Source organism: Oncorhynchus mykiss, chromosome 10, assembly GCF_013265735.2.
Source record: "Oncorhynchus mykiss isolate Arlee chromosome 10, USDA_OmykA_1.1, whole genome shotgun sequence".
Lineage (NCBI taxonomy): Eukaryota > Metazoa > Chordata > Actinopteri > Salmoniformes > Salmonidae > Oncorhynchus > Oncorhynchus mykiss.
In genome coordinates, this window is record NC_048574.1 from 26,156,788 (window position 1) to 26,172,970 (window position 16,183).

General features: G+C 43.1%; 1 protein-coding gene across 4 annotated transcripts in view; it reads right to left on the minus strand.

Annotated features, from left to right (window-relative positions):
* The window catches only part of LOC110533553, an 82,308-nt gene that overhangs the window by 2,181 nt on the left and 63,944 nt on the right, over nt 1-16,183 (minus strand). For 3 of the 4 annotated variants that reach the window (XM_021617881.2, XM_036989960.1, XM_036989961.1), the window contains 9 exons: nt 16,024-16,145; nt 15,127-15,256; nt 14,053-14,198; nt 11,530-11,656; nt 11,312-11,347; nt 11,080-11,189; nt 10,739-10,865; nt 9,487-9,614; nt 9,101-9,224 (listed from right to left, as the gene is read on the minus strand). In XM_021617881.2, the coding sequence (XP_021473556.2) occupies nt 9,101-9,224; nt 9,487-9,614; nt 10,739-10,865; nt 11,080-11,189; nt 11,312-11,347; nt 11,530-11,656; nt 14,053-14,198; nt 15,127-15,256; nt 16,024-16,145 (1,050 nt within the window). The remainder of the gene's footprint in view (nt 1-9,100; nt 9,225-9,486; nt 9,615-10,738; nt 10,866-11,079; nt 11,190-11,311; nt 11,348-11,529; nt 11,657-14,052; nt 14,199-15,126; nt 15,257-16,023; nt 16,146-16,183) is intronic. The other variant, XR_005053605.1, reaches the window with a different exon arrangement.

Genomic DNA, 16,183 nt, shown 5'->3' on the forward strand with positions numbered 1-16,183 from the left:
AACGTTGATATCAGCAAACCGCTCACCCACACAACGCCATACACAGTGTCTGCCATCTGCCCGGTACAGTTGAAACAGGGATTAATCCGTGAAGAGCCCACTTCTCCAGCATGCCAGTGGCCATCGAAGGTGAACATTTGCCCACTGATGTCGGTTGCGACGCCGAACTGCAGTCAGGTCAAGTCCCTGGTAAGGACAATGAGCATGCAGATGCTCTTCCCTGAGACGGTTTCTAACAGTTTGTGCAGAAATTCTTCAGTTGTGCAAACCCACAGACTCATCAGCTGTCAGGGTGGCTGGTCTCAAACAATCCCGCAGGTGAAGCTAGATGTGGGGGTCCTGGGCTGGCATGGTTACACGTGGTCTGCGGTTGTGAGGTCGGAGAGGTGAGGACGTAATGCCAAATTCTCTAAAACAACATTGGAGGCAGCTTATGGTAGGAAATTAACATTCAATTCTGGCAACACGTCTGGTGGACATTCCTGCATTCAGCATGCCTACTGCACGTGGCATTGTGTTGTGTGACAAAACTGGTATTTTATTGTCCCCAGCACAAGGTGCACCTGTGGAATGATCATGCTGTTGAATCAGCTTCTTGATATGCCACAGCTGTCAGGTGGATGGATTATCTTGGCAAAGGGGAAATGCTCACTAACAGGGATGTGAACAAATTTGTGCACAACATTTGATAGAAATTAGCTTTTTGTCCACATGGAACATTTCTGGGATCTTTTATTTCACTTCATGAAAAATGGGACCAACATTTACACGTTGCATTTATATTTTTGTACAGTGTACTTACTTTTGCAACAAAGTAATAATAACAGGTGCTATCCTACTGGTGGTTCCTCTAAGGACTGTGTAATGTGAAAACCACCATGTAACACAAGAGAGACAGTTAAAGAAGACACCAAGGTCTACATACTGTAGAGCTACATCATCAGTAATATAGCACTGCCATCCATGTTACACCGCATAGATGCACGCATGCACACACACAGCTTCAATAATAATACTGTGCCAGTCACACAACCCACTAACACAGTTACACTACAACAGTGTTTCCCAACTCTAGTCCCCAAGTACCCCCAACAGTACAAAAACACACAAAAATCTGAGGTTGTTTTATTTGGCCCCCAACTTGCTAGAATCAATATTGTAAATAACCTTGGTCATTTGTCCACCAATGTAAAGCTTACGGCCAGAAACCATGGTGTCTTCTTTGACCCTGACCTGAACCTTGGTGTCTTCTTTAACCCTAACCTAAACCTTGGTGTCTTCTTTGACCCTGACCTAAACCTTGGTGTCTTATTTGACACTGACCTAAATCTTGGTCTCTTCTTTAACCCTGACCTAAACCTTGGTGTCTTCTTTAACCCTGACAAAACCTTGGTGTCTTCTTTAACCATGAACTAAACCTTGGTGTATTCTTTGACCCTGACCTAAACCTTGGTGTCTTCTTTGACCCTGACCTAAACCTTGGTGTCTTCTTTGACCCTGACCTAAACCTTGGTGTCTTCTTTGACCCTGACCTAAACCTTGGTGTCTTCTTTGACCCTGACCTAAACCTTGGTGTCTTCTTTGACCCTGACCTAAACCTTGGTGTCTTCTTTGACCCTGACCTAAACCTTGGTGTCCTCTTTGACCCTGACCTAAACCTTGGTGTCTTCTTTGACCCTGACCTAAACCTTGGTGTCTTCTTTGACCCTGACCTAAACCTTGGTGTCTTCTTTGACCCTGACCTAAACCTTGGTGTCTTCTTTGACCCTGACCTAAACCTTGGTGTCCTCTTTGACCCTGACCTAAACCTTGGTGTCTTCTTTGACCCTGACCTAAACCTTGGTGTCTTCTTTAACCCTGACCTAAACCTTGGTGTCTTCTTTGACCCTGACCTAAACCTTGGTGTCTTCTTTGACCCTGACCTAAGCCTTGGTGTCTTCTTTGACCCTGACCTAAACATTGAGCTGCATGTAAAGAAGGTTGTCCAGTCCTGCTTTTATCATCTTAGAAATATAGCTAAAATCAAGCATTTTATTTCATTCACTGATCTGGAGAAAGTTATATATGCTTTTATTTCCTCACATCTAGATTTCTGTAACTCTTTCTATACATGACTCAGTCAGAAATCCCTCCATCATCTACAGTAAGATCAAAATGGCACGGGCTACCAGTCACTTTTAGAATAGATTTTAAAATTGTATTAATCACGTTTAAGGCAAGGCATGGTTTAGCCCATCCTATATTTCTGATTTTTTATCTCCCTACGAGCCAGAACATAACCTGAGATCCTCTGGCAGGGCACTGTTGACCATTCCTAAGTCTAGGTATTTTATTAGGATCCCCATCAGCTGTTGCAAAAGCAGTAGCTACTCTTCCTGGGGTCCACACAAAACATGAAACATGACATAATACAGAACATTAGCAGACAAGAACAGCTCAAGGACAGAACTACATCAATTTAAAAATGGAACACGTGGCCTAGGTTGAAAACGAAGCCTAGGTTGAAAACGAAGCCTAGGTTGAAAACGAAGCCTAGGTTGAAAACAAAGCCTAGGTTGAAAACAAAGCCTAGGTTGAAAACGAAGCCTAGGTTGAAAACGAAGCCTAGGTTGAAAACGAAGCCTAGGTTGAAAACGAAGCCTAGGTTGAACACAAAGCCTAGGTTGAAAACGAAGCCTAGGTTGAAAACTAAAGGAGACGGTGCATTTACCATTCCGTCCCTAGACTTTGGAATGGTCTGCCAGAGGAGATCAGGCTTGCAGATTCAGTGCCTCTTTTTAAATTCCTGCAGAAGATACAGCTTTATAAAGATGATTTCAATGTATGATTTTAATTAGCTATCTTTTTTCATTCTCCTTCCTCCTGTCATTGTTTTTCTGTTAGTACTTTATTATTTTATGATGTGAAGTACTTTCTTAATTGTATTGAATAGCACTATACAAATAAAGTTATTATTATTACTTCTTTTTTTTGTAGCCCCGGACAAGTTCACCTGATTCAACTCACCAAGGGTTTGACGATTAGTTGACAAGTTGAATCAGGTGTGTTTGTCCCGCACTACAATCAGAATGTGTACTGTTGGAGGTACTCGAGGACTGGAGTTGGGAAACACTGCACCACCACCTCCCACATGCACAAACCCCAATGGAATGTGAACATATAGATCTAGGGCAGTGTTACTCACTATTTTTGTAAGGGGGCCACTTTAGGTTGAGCCAATCATTCAGAGGGCCGCATAGATCTGTAATTTGTTGTACTTTTTCTTCCAATATTATCAATTGAGAGCAATAGAGCACATGCAATTGATTTTATGTATAGGACATCACAAATATATACTGAATATACACTACCGGTCAAAAGATTAGCACACCTACTCATTCAAGGGTTTTTCTTTATGTTGAGTATTTTCTACATTGTAGAATAATAGTGAATACATCAACACTATGAAATAACACATGGAATCATGTAGTAACCAAAAAAAGTGTTAAACAACTCAAAATATATTTTATATTTGAGATTCTTCAAATAGCCACCATTTGCCTTGATGACAGCTTTGCACATTCTTGGCATTCTCTCAACCAGCTTCATGAGGTAGTCACCTGGAATGCATTTCAATTAACGGGTGTGCCTTCTTAAAATACAATTTGTAGGGGGGTAAACAGAAGATATTTGGTAAAAGACCAAGTCCATATTATGGACCAAGCTCAAATAAGCAAAGAGAAATATCAGTCCATCATTACTTTAAGACATGAAGGTCAGTCAATACGGAACATTTCAAGAACTTTGAAAGTTTCTTCAAGTGCAGTCGCAAAAACCATCAAGCGTTGTGATAAAAGCACGTACCACTGCATTTAATCATGGCAAGGCAACTGGGAATATGGCCGAATACAAACAGTCTAGATATTCCCTCCATAAGGCAATCAAATAAGCAAAGTGTCAGTATAGAAAATGTGGTTGTCACAATTCAACGGCTCAAACATGAGACTTATGTGGCAAGGTCTACAGACAATCACGGATTTCAAAAAGAAAACCAACTCCATCGCAGACATCGAAGTCTTGCTTCCAGACAAATTAAACAACATCTTTGCGAGCTTTGGGGACAATACAGTGCCACCAACGCGGCCGGCTACCAAAGACTGTGGGCTCTTCTTCTCCATGGCCGACGTGAGTAAAACATGTAAACTTGTTAACCCTAGCAAGGCTGCCGGCATCCCTAGCCGCGTCCTCAGAGCATGCGCAGACCAGCTGGTTGGTGTGTTTACAGACATATTCAATCAATCCCTATCCCAGTCCTCTGTCCCCACATGCTTCGAGATGGCCACCACTGTTCCTGTTCCCAAGAAAGCCAAGGTAACTGAACTAAATGACTACGCCCCGTAGCACTCACTTCTGTCATCATGAAGTGCTTTGAGAGACGAGTCAAGGATTATATTATATTATATAATTATATTATATTATACCCACTTCAATTTGCTTACCGCCCCAATAGGTCCACAGACGATGCAATCGCCATCACACTGCCCTATCCCATCTGGACAAGAGGAATACCTATGTAAGAATGCTGTTCATTGACTACAGCTCAGCATTTTTTTATATTTGTTTTATTTCACCTTTATTAAACCAGGTAGGCTAGTTGAGAACAAGTTCTCATTTACAACTGCGGCCTGGCCAAGATAAAGCAAAGCAGTGCGACACATACAACAACACAGAGTTACACATGGAATAAACACACATACAGTCAATAATACAATAGAAAAAGTCTACATAGAGGCAATAAATAGGCCATAGTGGCAAAATAATTACAATATAGCAATTAAACACTGGACTGATAGATCACGCTCAGCAGAAGATAAGTGTGCAAGTAGAGTTACTGGGGTGCAAAGGAGCAAAATTAATAACAGTATGGGGATGAGGTAGTTAGATGGGCTAAGTACAGGTGCAGTGATCTGTGAGCTGCTCTGACAGCTGGTGCTTAAAGTTAGTGAGGGATATATCTCCAGCTTCAGTGATTTTTTCAGTTTGTTCCAGTCATTGGCAGCAGAGAACTGGAAGGAAAGGCGGCCAAAGTAGGAATTGGTTTTGGGGGTGACCAGTGAAATATACCTGCTGGAGCGCGTGCTACGAGTGGGTGCTGCTATGGTGACCAGTGAGCTGAGATAAGGCGGTGCTTTACCTAGCAAAGACTTAGAGATGACCTGGACCCAGTGGGTTTGGCAACGAATATGTAATGAGGGCCAGCTGACGAGAGCATACAGGTCACAGTGGTGGGTGGTATATGGGGCTTTGGTGACAAAACGGATGGCACTGTGATAGACTGCATCCAATTTGCTGAGTAGAGTGTTGGAGGCTATTTTGGAAATGACATCGCCGAAGTCAAGGATCGGTAGGATAGTCAGTTTTACGAGGGTATGTTTGGCAGCATGAGTGAAGGATGCTTTGTTGAGAAATAGGAAGCCGATTCTAGATTTAATTCTGGATTGGAGATGCTTAATGTGCGTCTGGAAGGAGAGTTTACAGTATAACCAGACACCTAGGTATTTGTAGTCCACATATTCTAAGTCAGAACCGTCCAGAGTAGTGATGCTGGACGGGCGGGCAGGTGTGGGCAGCGATCGGTTGAAGAGCATGCATTTAGTTTTACTTGCATTTAAGAGCAGTTGCAGGCCACGGAAGGAGAGTTATATGGCATTGATACTTGCCTGGAGGGTTGTTAACAGAGTGGCCAAGGAAGGGCCAGAAGTATACAGAATGGTGTCGTCTGCGTAGAGGTGGATCAGAGAATCACCAGCAGCAAGAGCGACATCATTGATGTATACAGAGAAAAGAGTCGGCCCGAGAATTGAACCCTGTGGCAGTCCCATAGAGACTGCCAGAGGTCAGGACAACAGGCCCTCCGATTTGACACACTGAACTCTGTTTGAGAAGTAGTTGGTGAACCAGGCGAGGGAGTCATTTGAGAAACCAAGGCTGTTGAGTCTGCGGATAAGAATGTGGTGATTGACAGAGTCGAAAGCCTTGGCCAGGTCAATGAATATAGCTGCACAGTGTTGTCTCTTATCGATGGCAGTTATGATATCGTTTAGGACCTTGAGCGTGGCTGAGATGCACCCATGACCAGCTAGGAAACCAGACTGCATAGCGGAGAAGGTACGGTGGGATTCTAAATGTTCGGTGATCTGTTTGTTAACTTGGCTTTCGAAGACCTTAGAAAGGCAGGGTAGATATAGGTCTGTAGCAGTTTGGGTCTAGTGTCTCCTGAAGAGGGGGATGACCGTGGCAGCTTTTCAATCTTTAGGGATCTCAGACAATAAGAAAGAGAGGTTGAATAGGCTAGTAATAGGGGTTGCAACAATTTCGGCAGATCATTTTAGAAAGAGAGGGTCCAGATTGTCTAGCCCAGCTGATTTATAGGAGTACAGATTTTGCAGCATTCAACACCAGAGTACCCTCCAAACTCATCATTAAGCTTGAGGCCCTGGGTCTTGACCCCGCCCTGTGCAACTGGGTCCTGGACTTCCTGACGGCCACCCCCAGGTGGTGAAGGTAGGAAACAACATCTCCACTCCGCTGATCCTCAACACTGGGGCAAGAGTGCGTTCTCAGTCCCCTCATGTGCTCCCTGTTCACCCATGACTGCGTGGCCATGCACGCCTCCAACTCAATCATCAAGTTTGCAGACGACACAACAGTGGTAGGCTTCATTACCAACAAAGGTGAGACAGCCTACAGGGTGGAGGTCAGGGCCTTCGGAGTGTGGTGTCAGGAAAATAGCTTATCACTCAATGTCAGCAAAACAAAAGAGATGATTGTGGACTTCAGGAAACAGCAAAGGGAGAAAATATGTTTTGATTTGTTGAACACATTTTTGGTTACTACATGATTCCATATGTGTTATTTCAAAGTTTTGATGTCTTCACTATAATTCTACAATGTAGAAAATAGTAAAAAATAAAAACCTTGAATGAGGAATCAGCAAAAAAACTTCGGAATGAGGAATCAGCAAAAAAAGAAACGTCCTCTCACTGTCAACTGCGTTTATTTTCAGCAAACTTAACGTGTAAATATTTGTATGAACATAAGATTCAACAACTGAGACATAAACTGAACAAGTTCCATAGACATGTGACTAACAGAAATGGAATAATGTGTCCCTGAACAAAAGGGGGGGTCAAAGTCAAAAGTAACAGTCAGTATCTGGTGTGGCCACCAGCTGCATTAAGTACTGCAGTGCATCTCCTCCTCATGGACTGCACCAGATTTGCCAGTTCTTGGCGTGAGATGTTACCCCACTCTTCCACCAAGGCAGCTGCAAGTTCCCGGACATTTCTGGGGGGAATGGCCCTAGCCCTCACCCTCCGATCCAACAGGTCCCAGACGTGTTCAATGGGATTGCGATCCGGGCTCTTCGCTGGCCATAGCAGAACACTGACAGTCCTGTCTTGCAGGAAATCACGCACAGAACGAGCAGTATGGCTGGTGGGATTGTCATGTCAGGATGAGCCTGCAAGAAGGGTACCACATGAGGGAGGAGGATGTCTTCCCTGTATTGCATAGCATTGAGATTGCCTGCAGTGCAAGCTCAGTCAGATGATGCTGTGACACTCCGACCCAGACCATGACGGACCCGCCACCTCCAAATCGATCCCAGTACAGAGTACAGGCCTCGGTGTAACGCTCATTCCTTCAACGATAAACATAAATCCGACCATCACCCCTGGTGAGACAAAACCGTGACTCGTCAGTGAAGAGCACTTTTTGCCAGTCCTGTCTGGTCCAGCGACGGTGGGTTTGTGCCCATAGGCGACGTTGTTGCCGGTGATGTCTGGTGAGGACCTGCCTTACAACAGGCCTACAAGCCCTCAGTCCAGCCTCGCTCAGCCTATTGCAGACAGTCTGAGCACTGATGGAGGGATTGTGCGTTCCTGGTGTAATTCGGGCAGTTGTTGTTGCCAACCTGTACCTGACCTGCAGGTGTGATGCTCTGTGCAGGTGTTGTTAAACGTGGTCTGCCACTGCGAGCACGATCAGCTGTCTGTCCTGTCTCCCTGTAGCACTGTCTTTGGCGACTCACAGTACGGACATTGCAATTTATTTCCCTGGCCACATCTGCAATCCTCATGCCTCCTTGCAGCATGCCTAAGGCACGTTCACGCATATGAGCAGGGACCCTGGGCATCTTTTTAAAAATGTTTTTCAGAGTCAGTAGAAAGGTCTCTTTAGTGTCCTAAGTTTTCATAACTGTGACCTTAATTGCCTACCGTCTGTAAGCTGTTAGAGTTCATTAATTGTTTATGGTTCATTAAAAAAGCATGGGAAACAGTGTTTAAACCCTTTACAATGAAGATCTGTGAAGTTATTTGGATTTTTACGAATTATCTTTGAAAGACTGGGTCCAAAAAAAGAAACGTCCCTTTTATATATATATATATATATTTTTTTTACAAATGTTAGCATTATTCTTCCACTTTGACATTAGGGTATTTTGTGTAGATCATTGACAAAAAAAACACAATTAAATCCATTTTAATCTCACTTTGTAACAATAAAATGTGGAAAAATTAAAGGCGTTTGAATCTCACTGACGCCGTGCCACAGTAAAAAAATACATCTGTTTGCATGATTAATGCCTAGGCAAATACATTTTCCTGTGTCCTATCTGTGTTTGGATTTCAAAACAGTTAACTCAAACTAAGTTAGCAGTGTTATTAAAAGTCTTATTGAAACATTCACTGAAGGTTATAAGGAAGTTATTCCAAAACCTCAAAATAACCTAGAATTTCTGTTCACAAAATGTTAATAAAACTTCCCAGGAAAACTTTCAGGGAACTACAGTAAAATGATCTCAGAAAATCCCTGCAGCATAAAAATGCATAAAAATAAAAATGCATGTTCCCAGAACAGGCAACATTTTCACTTCCGTTCTCAGAACGTTTAAAAAACCTTCAGTTTTACAGGTCAGGAAACATATAGCTTTATTCCCAGAACCAATGGGAAATGAAAAACATACGTTCCCACAACTTCCAAGGAACCAAATGTGCTAGATGGGAAATTACACTTAAGAGTGATTAGAGTGATTGTCAATTTTGTGTGTGTGTTTTACCTGTTTGAGGGGCCGTAAGGAGCCAATGGTGTCCCAGCCACTGTGCTCTCCCCACACAGGAAGCTCCCCTGGCTGCAGCAGCATCTGACAGCCCTTATAGTTACTGTATTCATACACCACCCACCTGCCAAAGACACACACATTCAGCTGAAACAGGGCCATATTCATTAGGGCGCAATGCAGAGAAACATCTTAAAACGGAAAACAAAAATTAGCCTTCTTATTGGACAAGTTCAGGTCGTACCTCCCTGTTTCACTTGTTTTCTTACTGAACATGACACATGTCTAAGGCCAAAGAAACCTAAGTTCCTTCTCTATGTAGAGTGTCTGGCAGTAATGTTAGCTGTTCAGTGACATAAGAGATGACAGGCTATCTCTCTACTCACAGTCCACTGTGGACCTGCAGAGACTGGGTGAAGAAGTCCTTCATGTGCTCTGTGGGTGTCACAACAACCATCTTGAGGCCCTCATAGGAACCCAGAGAAAACAGGCTGATGGACGGGTCGGAGAAACTCTACAGAGGTAACAGGAAGGGAAGGGAGCCATCTTAGATGAGAATGCCATTGGATTTACTTTATTTATATGTTCTGTCCTTTTTCAATAAGTGCCTGCATTGAACTTTATTAGGGCAAAATACACAATACATCCTTTATACCTATATTTGTTTGGGGAAAAGGTTGTCATTTGTGACACTCCAATGGTGGCTGAACGGAAACTACAGTATTCTACACTACATTACCAAAAGTATATGGACACCGGCTTGTCGTACATCTCATTCCAAAATCATGGGAATTAATATGGAGTCCCCCCCCCCCCCCCTTTTTGCTGCTAGAACAGCGTCCAGTATTCTGGGAATGCTTTCCACTAGATGTTGGAACATTGCTGCGGGGACTTGCTTCCATTCAGCCACAAGAGCATTAGTGAGGTCGAGCACTGATCCTGGGTGAGTAGGCCTGGCTCGCAGTCTGCTTTCCAATTCATCCCAAAGGTGTTCGATGGGGTTGAGGTCAAGGCTCTGTGCAGGCCAGTCAAGTTCTTCCACACTGATCTCGACAAACCATTTCTGTATGGACCTCGCTTTGTGCATGGGGCATTGTCATGCTGAAATAGGAAAGAGCCTTCCCCAAACTGTTGCCACAAAGTTGGAAGCACAGAATCATGTATGTCATTGTGTTCTGTTCCGTTAAGATTTCCCTTCACTGGAACTAAGGGGCCTAGCTCGAACCATGAAAAACAGCGCCAGACCATTATTTCTCCTCCACCTAACTTTACAGTGGGCACTATGTATTTGGGCAGGTAGCGTTCTCCTGGAAATGTGGCATCCTTTGACGGTGCTACTTTGAAAGTCACTGAGCTCTTCAGTAAGGCCATTCTACTGACAATGTTTGGCTATGGAGATTGCATGGCTATGTGCTCGATTTTATATACCTGTCAGCAATGGGTGTGGCTGAAATAGCAGAATCCACTAATTTGAAGGAGTGTTCACATACTTTTGTATATATAGTGTATTTATCACCATCTATTTACCATGGCATATAATACTGTTAAAACTGAATGTGTGCTCACATGTCTCATCTAGCTTGTTGTGCTACCTAAAGATAGCAGTAAATGGGCTGAGGTCATGCCAGGTACACTCACATAGGGAATGGGCCTCAGTGATTTGACAGAAGTGGCCACACAGCCACAGGAAATGAGGTCGGGATAAAGGCCCTCTCCCAGGATGTACTGGTTTCCACAGCAACCCTCCTCATCAAAAAGCAGCCAGCTGGATGGGGCAAGAAGACCAGTGAGTGTGAGTAAGCCAATAAGCATCATAGACATTGTTCAATGCCTCCCGTGGCAACTACAATTAAAGATACATTGTGGCATGCCTACAGTAGAATACTGACAATCCATAATTAGCAACCTGTAAGTAAAAAGGGGACATAACTCCACCTCTAGGATCAATACAGATCAAATAGTAGTCCTCCAGTACTCACCTTCCCTTGATGACTCTGAAGGACATGGGGGAGGCAGAGCCACAGTGCCCTGCCTCCCCCATGTACCCCTCACTCACTCCCCTGTAGTGGGGCTGGCTGTAGGCCCACAGCTGGAGACACAAAAGCACAACTTAGTACACACTTCACGGCTGGGTATCAATTCTCAGATTGCCCCTTTCCCTAGTCTCTTTTTGGCAGGTGAAAATAATGTTGTGTAATGATATATACATACCATGAACTTTGGTTCTCTGAGGCCATAAAGGTCCTGCTGTAATAATAAAAGTGTTTTGAAAAGTGTTTTTCCAACATCTATACCATATATTTTCTGAGAGCCACATAGAACTACAAAGAAGAGACATAGGAGGGATTTCATCTGCATGTCACGCCTTTTGTCACTCTTATGTCAGTCTTATGGTCTATTCCTCTAATAGGCTACGATATGGAGCTCACCAATCGTATGGGTCGGATAGACTTGGCTGCTCCATGGTTGCCACCCCAGTGCAGAGTGGCAGGATGTTTTCCTTTCTCCAGTATGCACTGCTCTCCACCAAAGTATTTCTCGCTGTACGCCACCCATCTGAAACAGACCAGCCCGGAGACCATCAGCACCAGAGAGGCACAGTGAATAGTGAATGACAAAGTCATGTGAAACTTTGTGAACTTTAGTTTGTTGGGATTAGGGTTTCAAAGGGAGGGTATATTATGGGAAACTACCAGAAGTTTGGTAACTTTCAAGTTTCTTTTGAATTTGAACAGATGACATCTAGTGTCCTCTTTGTGTACTTAAACCATCAATTTAGTGAATATCATTGGGGTTAATATGAGGGTTTCAGCATGAAATATCCTTTATATATTTTTTAAAACACTTATTTATTTGACTATATCTTTGTTGTAAATGTTTTGGTGCCAAACTGGTGGCAGTGGTGAAAAAAGTCTATAGTTGGAAGAGATGCAGAGTTCATTTCAAATAATACCTTTGTTGATTAGATACTTTTAAAATTCATTATCTTTAACCATATGGTCTATCCACTAGAAACTAATGGACAATATGGACAAATATTTTAAAAATGAATACAAGTTATTCAAGATAAAATTACCAAAGTTACCATAGATTACCTGTTAATTACTAAAATTACAGAAGTTTCTGGTAACTTTGGTAAATTAATGGTAGCTTTGCAATAATAGTTGGGATGCACCTCTATTAAGATGTTATTATGACTGGTCTTCTGCAAAGTTGTAGTGATTTCCATTTAACCCTTTACACTCGTGGGAATTGGCCTATATGGAATTGGCCTATATTTCTTACAGAAGAAATATGAAAAGCATATGCATAAACATTGTAGCAATTGAAAGTGAACAGTTTGGAGATTATGGGAAAAATATTAGACCAAAGTTGAGGACACAATAGTTCACCTGACAAGACTAAATGCAGACATTACACTGCTGATTTATGTGCATTTTAGATTTACTGTAATTTTTGCAGCATTTGTTGATAACAAAATCTGAAAACACGCTGTATACATTCAGTAACACCATAAGACTATTTGTGGGACATTTGGGGTAGGTGTAACATAAGACAAAAACAATACAAGGGTTTGAGTGAGAGGACTAACTGGTGTCCCCAAGTGAATACACACCTCTCCAAAGTGCGCACAGTTCCTACGAAACTTCAATGCACTTTTATGACAAAGAAGTCTTCAGCTATAAGGTGTTTTTGTGAGCTCTCCTAGCTGTGCTGTTGAGGAACTAAAACAAGCACACTTATAGTTGTTTTGTTTGGAACACAATCCTGCATCCCCGCCTTCACACAATTACTATTGCCGTTAACGCAATCCAAAACGTCCCATTTTAAATCTCAATCTGGGTCAGGTGGGCATCATTTGAATGCTTGTTCTATTGCCAACATGACTAGCTAAGTTATAAAATATGATCTTACAGTGTTAGGTTTCACAAGGCAAATCAGAGAAATAGATTGTAATTGTGGTGTGCATAGAAAGGAGCCATGAATGCATTCAGGTGCATGTTCCGCTGCTACACAATCAACAAACATAGGCTCATTCTGTTCAGAACAACCCAGGGTATGAAGCCATGTCATCTTGTAACTGTACATCAAACATAGTGATCATAAACCTTGACAATGTACACTGAGTGTACAAAAATGAAATAGACCGATCAGATGAATCCAGGCTATTACTATGATCCTGTATTGATGTCACTTGTTTAAATTCACTTCAATCAGTTTAGATGAAGGGGAGGAGACAGGTTAAAGAAGGATTTTTAAGCCTTGAGACAATTGAGACATGGATTGTGTATGTGTGCCATTCAGTAGACGAATGGGAAAGACAAAATATTTAAGTTTTTGAATGGGGTATGGTAGTAGGTGCCAGGTGCATAATTTTGAGTGTGTCAAGAATAGCAACGCTGCTGAGTTTTTCACGCTCAACAGTTTCCCTTGTGTATCAAGAATGGTCCACAACCCAAAGGACATCCAGCCAACTTGACACAACGGTGAGAAGCATTGGAGTCAACATGGGCCAGCATCCCTGTGGAACACTTTCAAAGCCTTGTAGAGTCCATGCCCTGACAATTTGAGGCTGTGCTGAGGGCAAAAGGGGGTGCAACTCAATATTAGGAAGGTGTTCCTAATGTTTTGTACACTCAGTTTTCTGATTTGGAAAAGTGAAGTACACATTTGGACTCACGGGTGTTGGGCTTCCTTTTATGACATCCAAGCTTTATTTATTATAATCCTCAACATCTCATCTTTCAAAATACATTGAGTCCTCTTCATTTACAGCATTTCCCTAACTCAGACATGTGCAAAAGTTTCCCAATTAGCGGGAGGGTAGGGGGCAACTTCTTGTCGCATGCAGTGCTCAAGTTCAGAATGGCTGTCAGTCAAACCCCATACAGAACTGTGAAGCGCAGAGTTCCTGAATTGACCCCAACCCTGGTCCTCTAATTGATACTCACACTCCACTCTTCACACAGAAGGTGGTGATCTTTTCAGTGGCTCCATCCTTCTCCAGATCAGGGACGTCCAGATCCAAAATGTCCCTTCTCCCGGCTCCAGGAGACCCAGTTTCCTCCTGCAGTGAGACTGAAGGCTCTATGAAGTCCTAACAATGGGAACCATGCAGAAGACCTCACTTAGTAAGACTGCTTTATAAAATAGCTACAACAACTCTTACACTAATGTAGCCTAGCACAAAAACAGAGCTTACATGAAGAAATGTGGGCTGGTTAACTGTATAGAAACTAGCACCACTGTACAAACCACTTTTATCCAAATCCTATAAAGTTTCCCTTTCTCTTGTTCTTTCATGTTCAAGTAGCCTCAAACTGAAAAACTCTACAAGCTGCATTTACATAGCTGCTGCATTTAGCTCAGGTAGTTCATTCCGTAAGCACTATCCGTAGCGGGAGCTTTACAGAATGGCTGCTGGTGGCTGGTGATTACACAACAGTGTATAGTTGATCAAAAGAGTGGTGCTGCTAACAGCCAGAGGGCACTAGGGGTGGAGGAAACTGGAATGCTAATGAACCTGCGGTATGGTAGACAGTTAGCAATTAACTCTACCTGTTTAATCCTATTAGAAGCGTAGCCTATCCTAGCCAGGAGTTCACTGTTAGAGCGTTTCTACTAGCTAATGCTTCTGACTGATATCAGGAGGCTAAAATAGACACTTAGACAGTGGTGAGGTGATGGAAAGGGAGTGGAATGGAGGTCTGCTGGGTGTCAACTGGGTCATACCGATGGTTAATATAAAACATTTGGCCTGGTTTCAAACAAAATGATTCTGCCATGCACACACACGCACACGCACACACACACACACACACACACACACACACACACACACACACACACACACACACACACACACACACACACACACAGACAGACCCCAACACATTTCATTGACTTCCCTCATTCTTTCAAATCAAGAGTACGCTTTCAGGATTTGCACAGGTACACATACCCACATAAGCCACATATACTGAATACATTGTAAATAACCATATTATTAAAATCCTGTTACTTACTGCCTGTAAGAAACGGAAAGAAAGCAGCAGAGGGTGATTGGCTCCACCCAGATCTGCACAGTCACTGTATTCTCCCTCCTCCAGTAAATACTGCCGTCCTGTGAAGTCCTCTCCAGTGTAGCCCACCCATCTGTCAAACACAGAGGTCACAGGTCAAACCCCAGCTAAATACTCCTACTCACACTTATACCAACACAGCTTGAATAGGAGCCTGGGTGTCAATGATACGTTGGTGCTGATAACAGTGTCTGAGCGGTGGATATGCCACTTGAGTTAGTGCTAAGGAATGTTTGATTGATTTATTGTTTGGGTTTTTTGTGGTGTTACAATTGAAATGTTATCAGATGTCATGCGTACCAACCCTCTCTGTAACCAAACACCACACCAAAGCATGCGTACACACACACGCACACGCACACGCACACACACACACACACACACACACACACACACACACACACACACACACACACTTCCTGTTCTACTTGGCATATGTTTGCACAGGGAGGTGAGCTACATTTGCTCTATATGACAGCAGAGGGAGCATTCCTGAGGAATTACATGACCAGTAGATTGTGAAACTGTTTGCAGCAGAATGACACACCTTGTAAAAACCTCAGCACAGGTAGCATTCCAGAGTAAGTATGCAGCTTGGCATGAATGCACTTCCTTTCTCCCTACCTCACTCTGTCCCTCACTCACTCACAAAAAACAAATGCATGTGAATTCCCAAACAAACCAAACCTTATTTTCTCCATACAAATTGGAATGACATTTAACTAAGAGGGCCTAGAGATGTTCATTAATCTGAGTCTATGAGTGAGTCCTCATCTGTCTCCATCAGCTGTGGATGACAGGCAGGCGCAGACAGGAGGGAGGGCATTGACATGGACTCACACTCCACCAATGACCCGTAGCGACGACGCCCCCTTCAGCCCAGCCACAGCTCCCAGACTGGGGGTGTGGCCTCCCAGCTCTCTTCCCCGCCCCTGGAAGAGGGGCTGCTCAAACACCAACATCTATAAAAAAAAACACACAAAATATCTCATGCACTTTC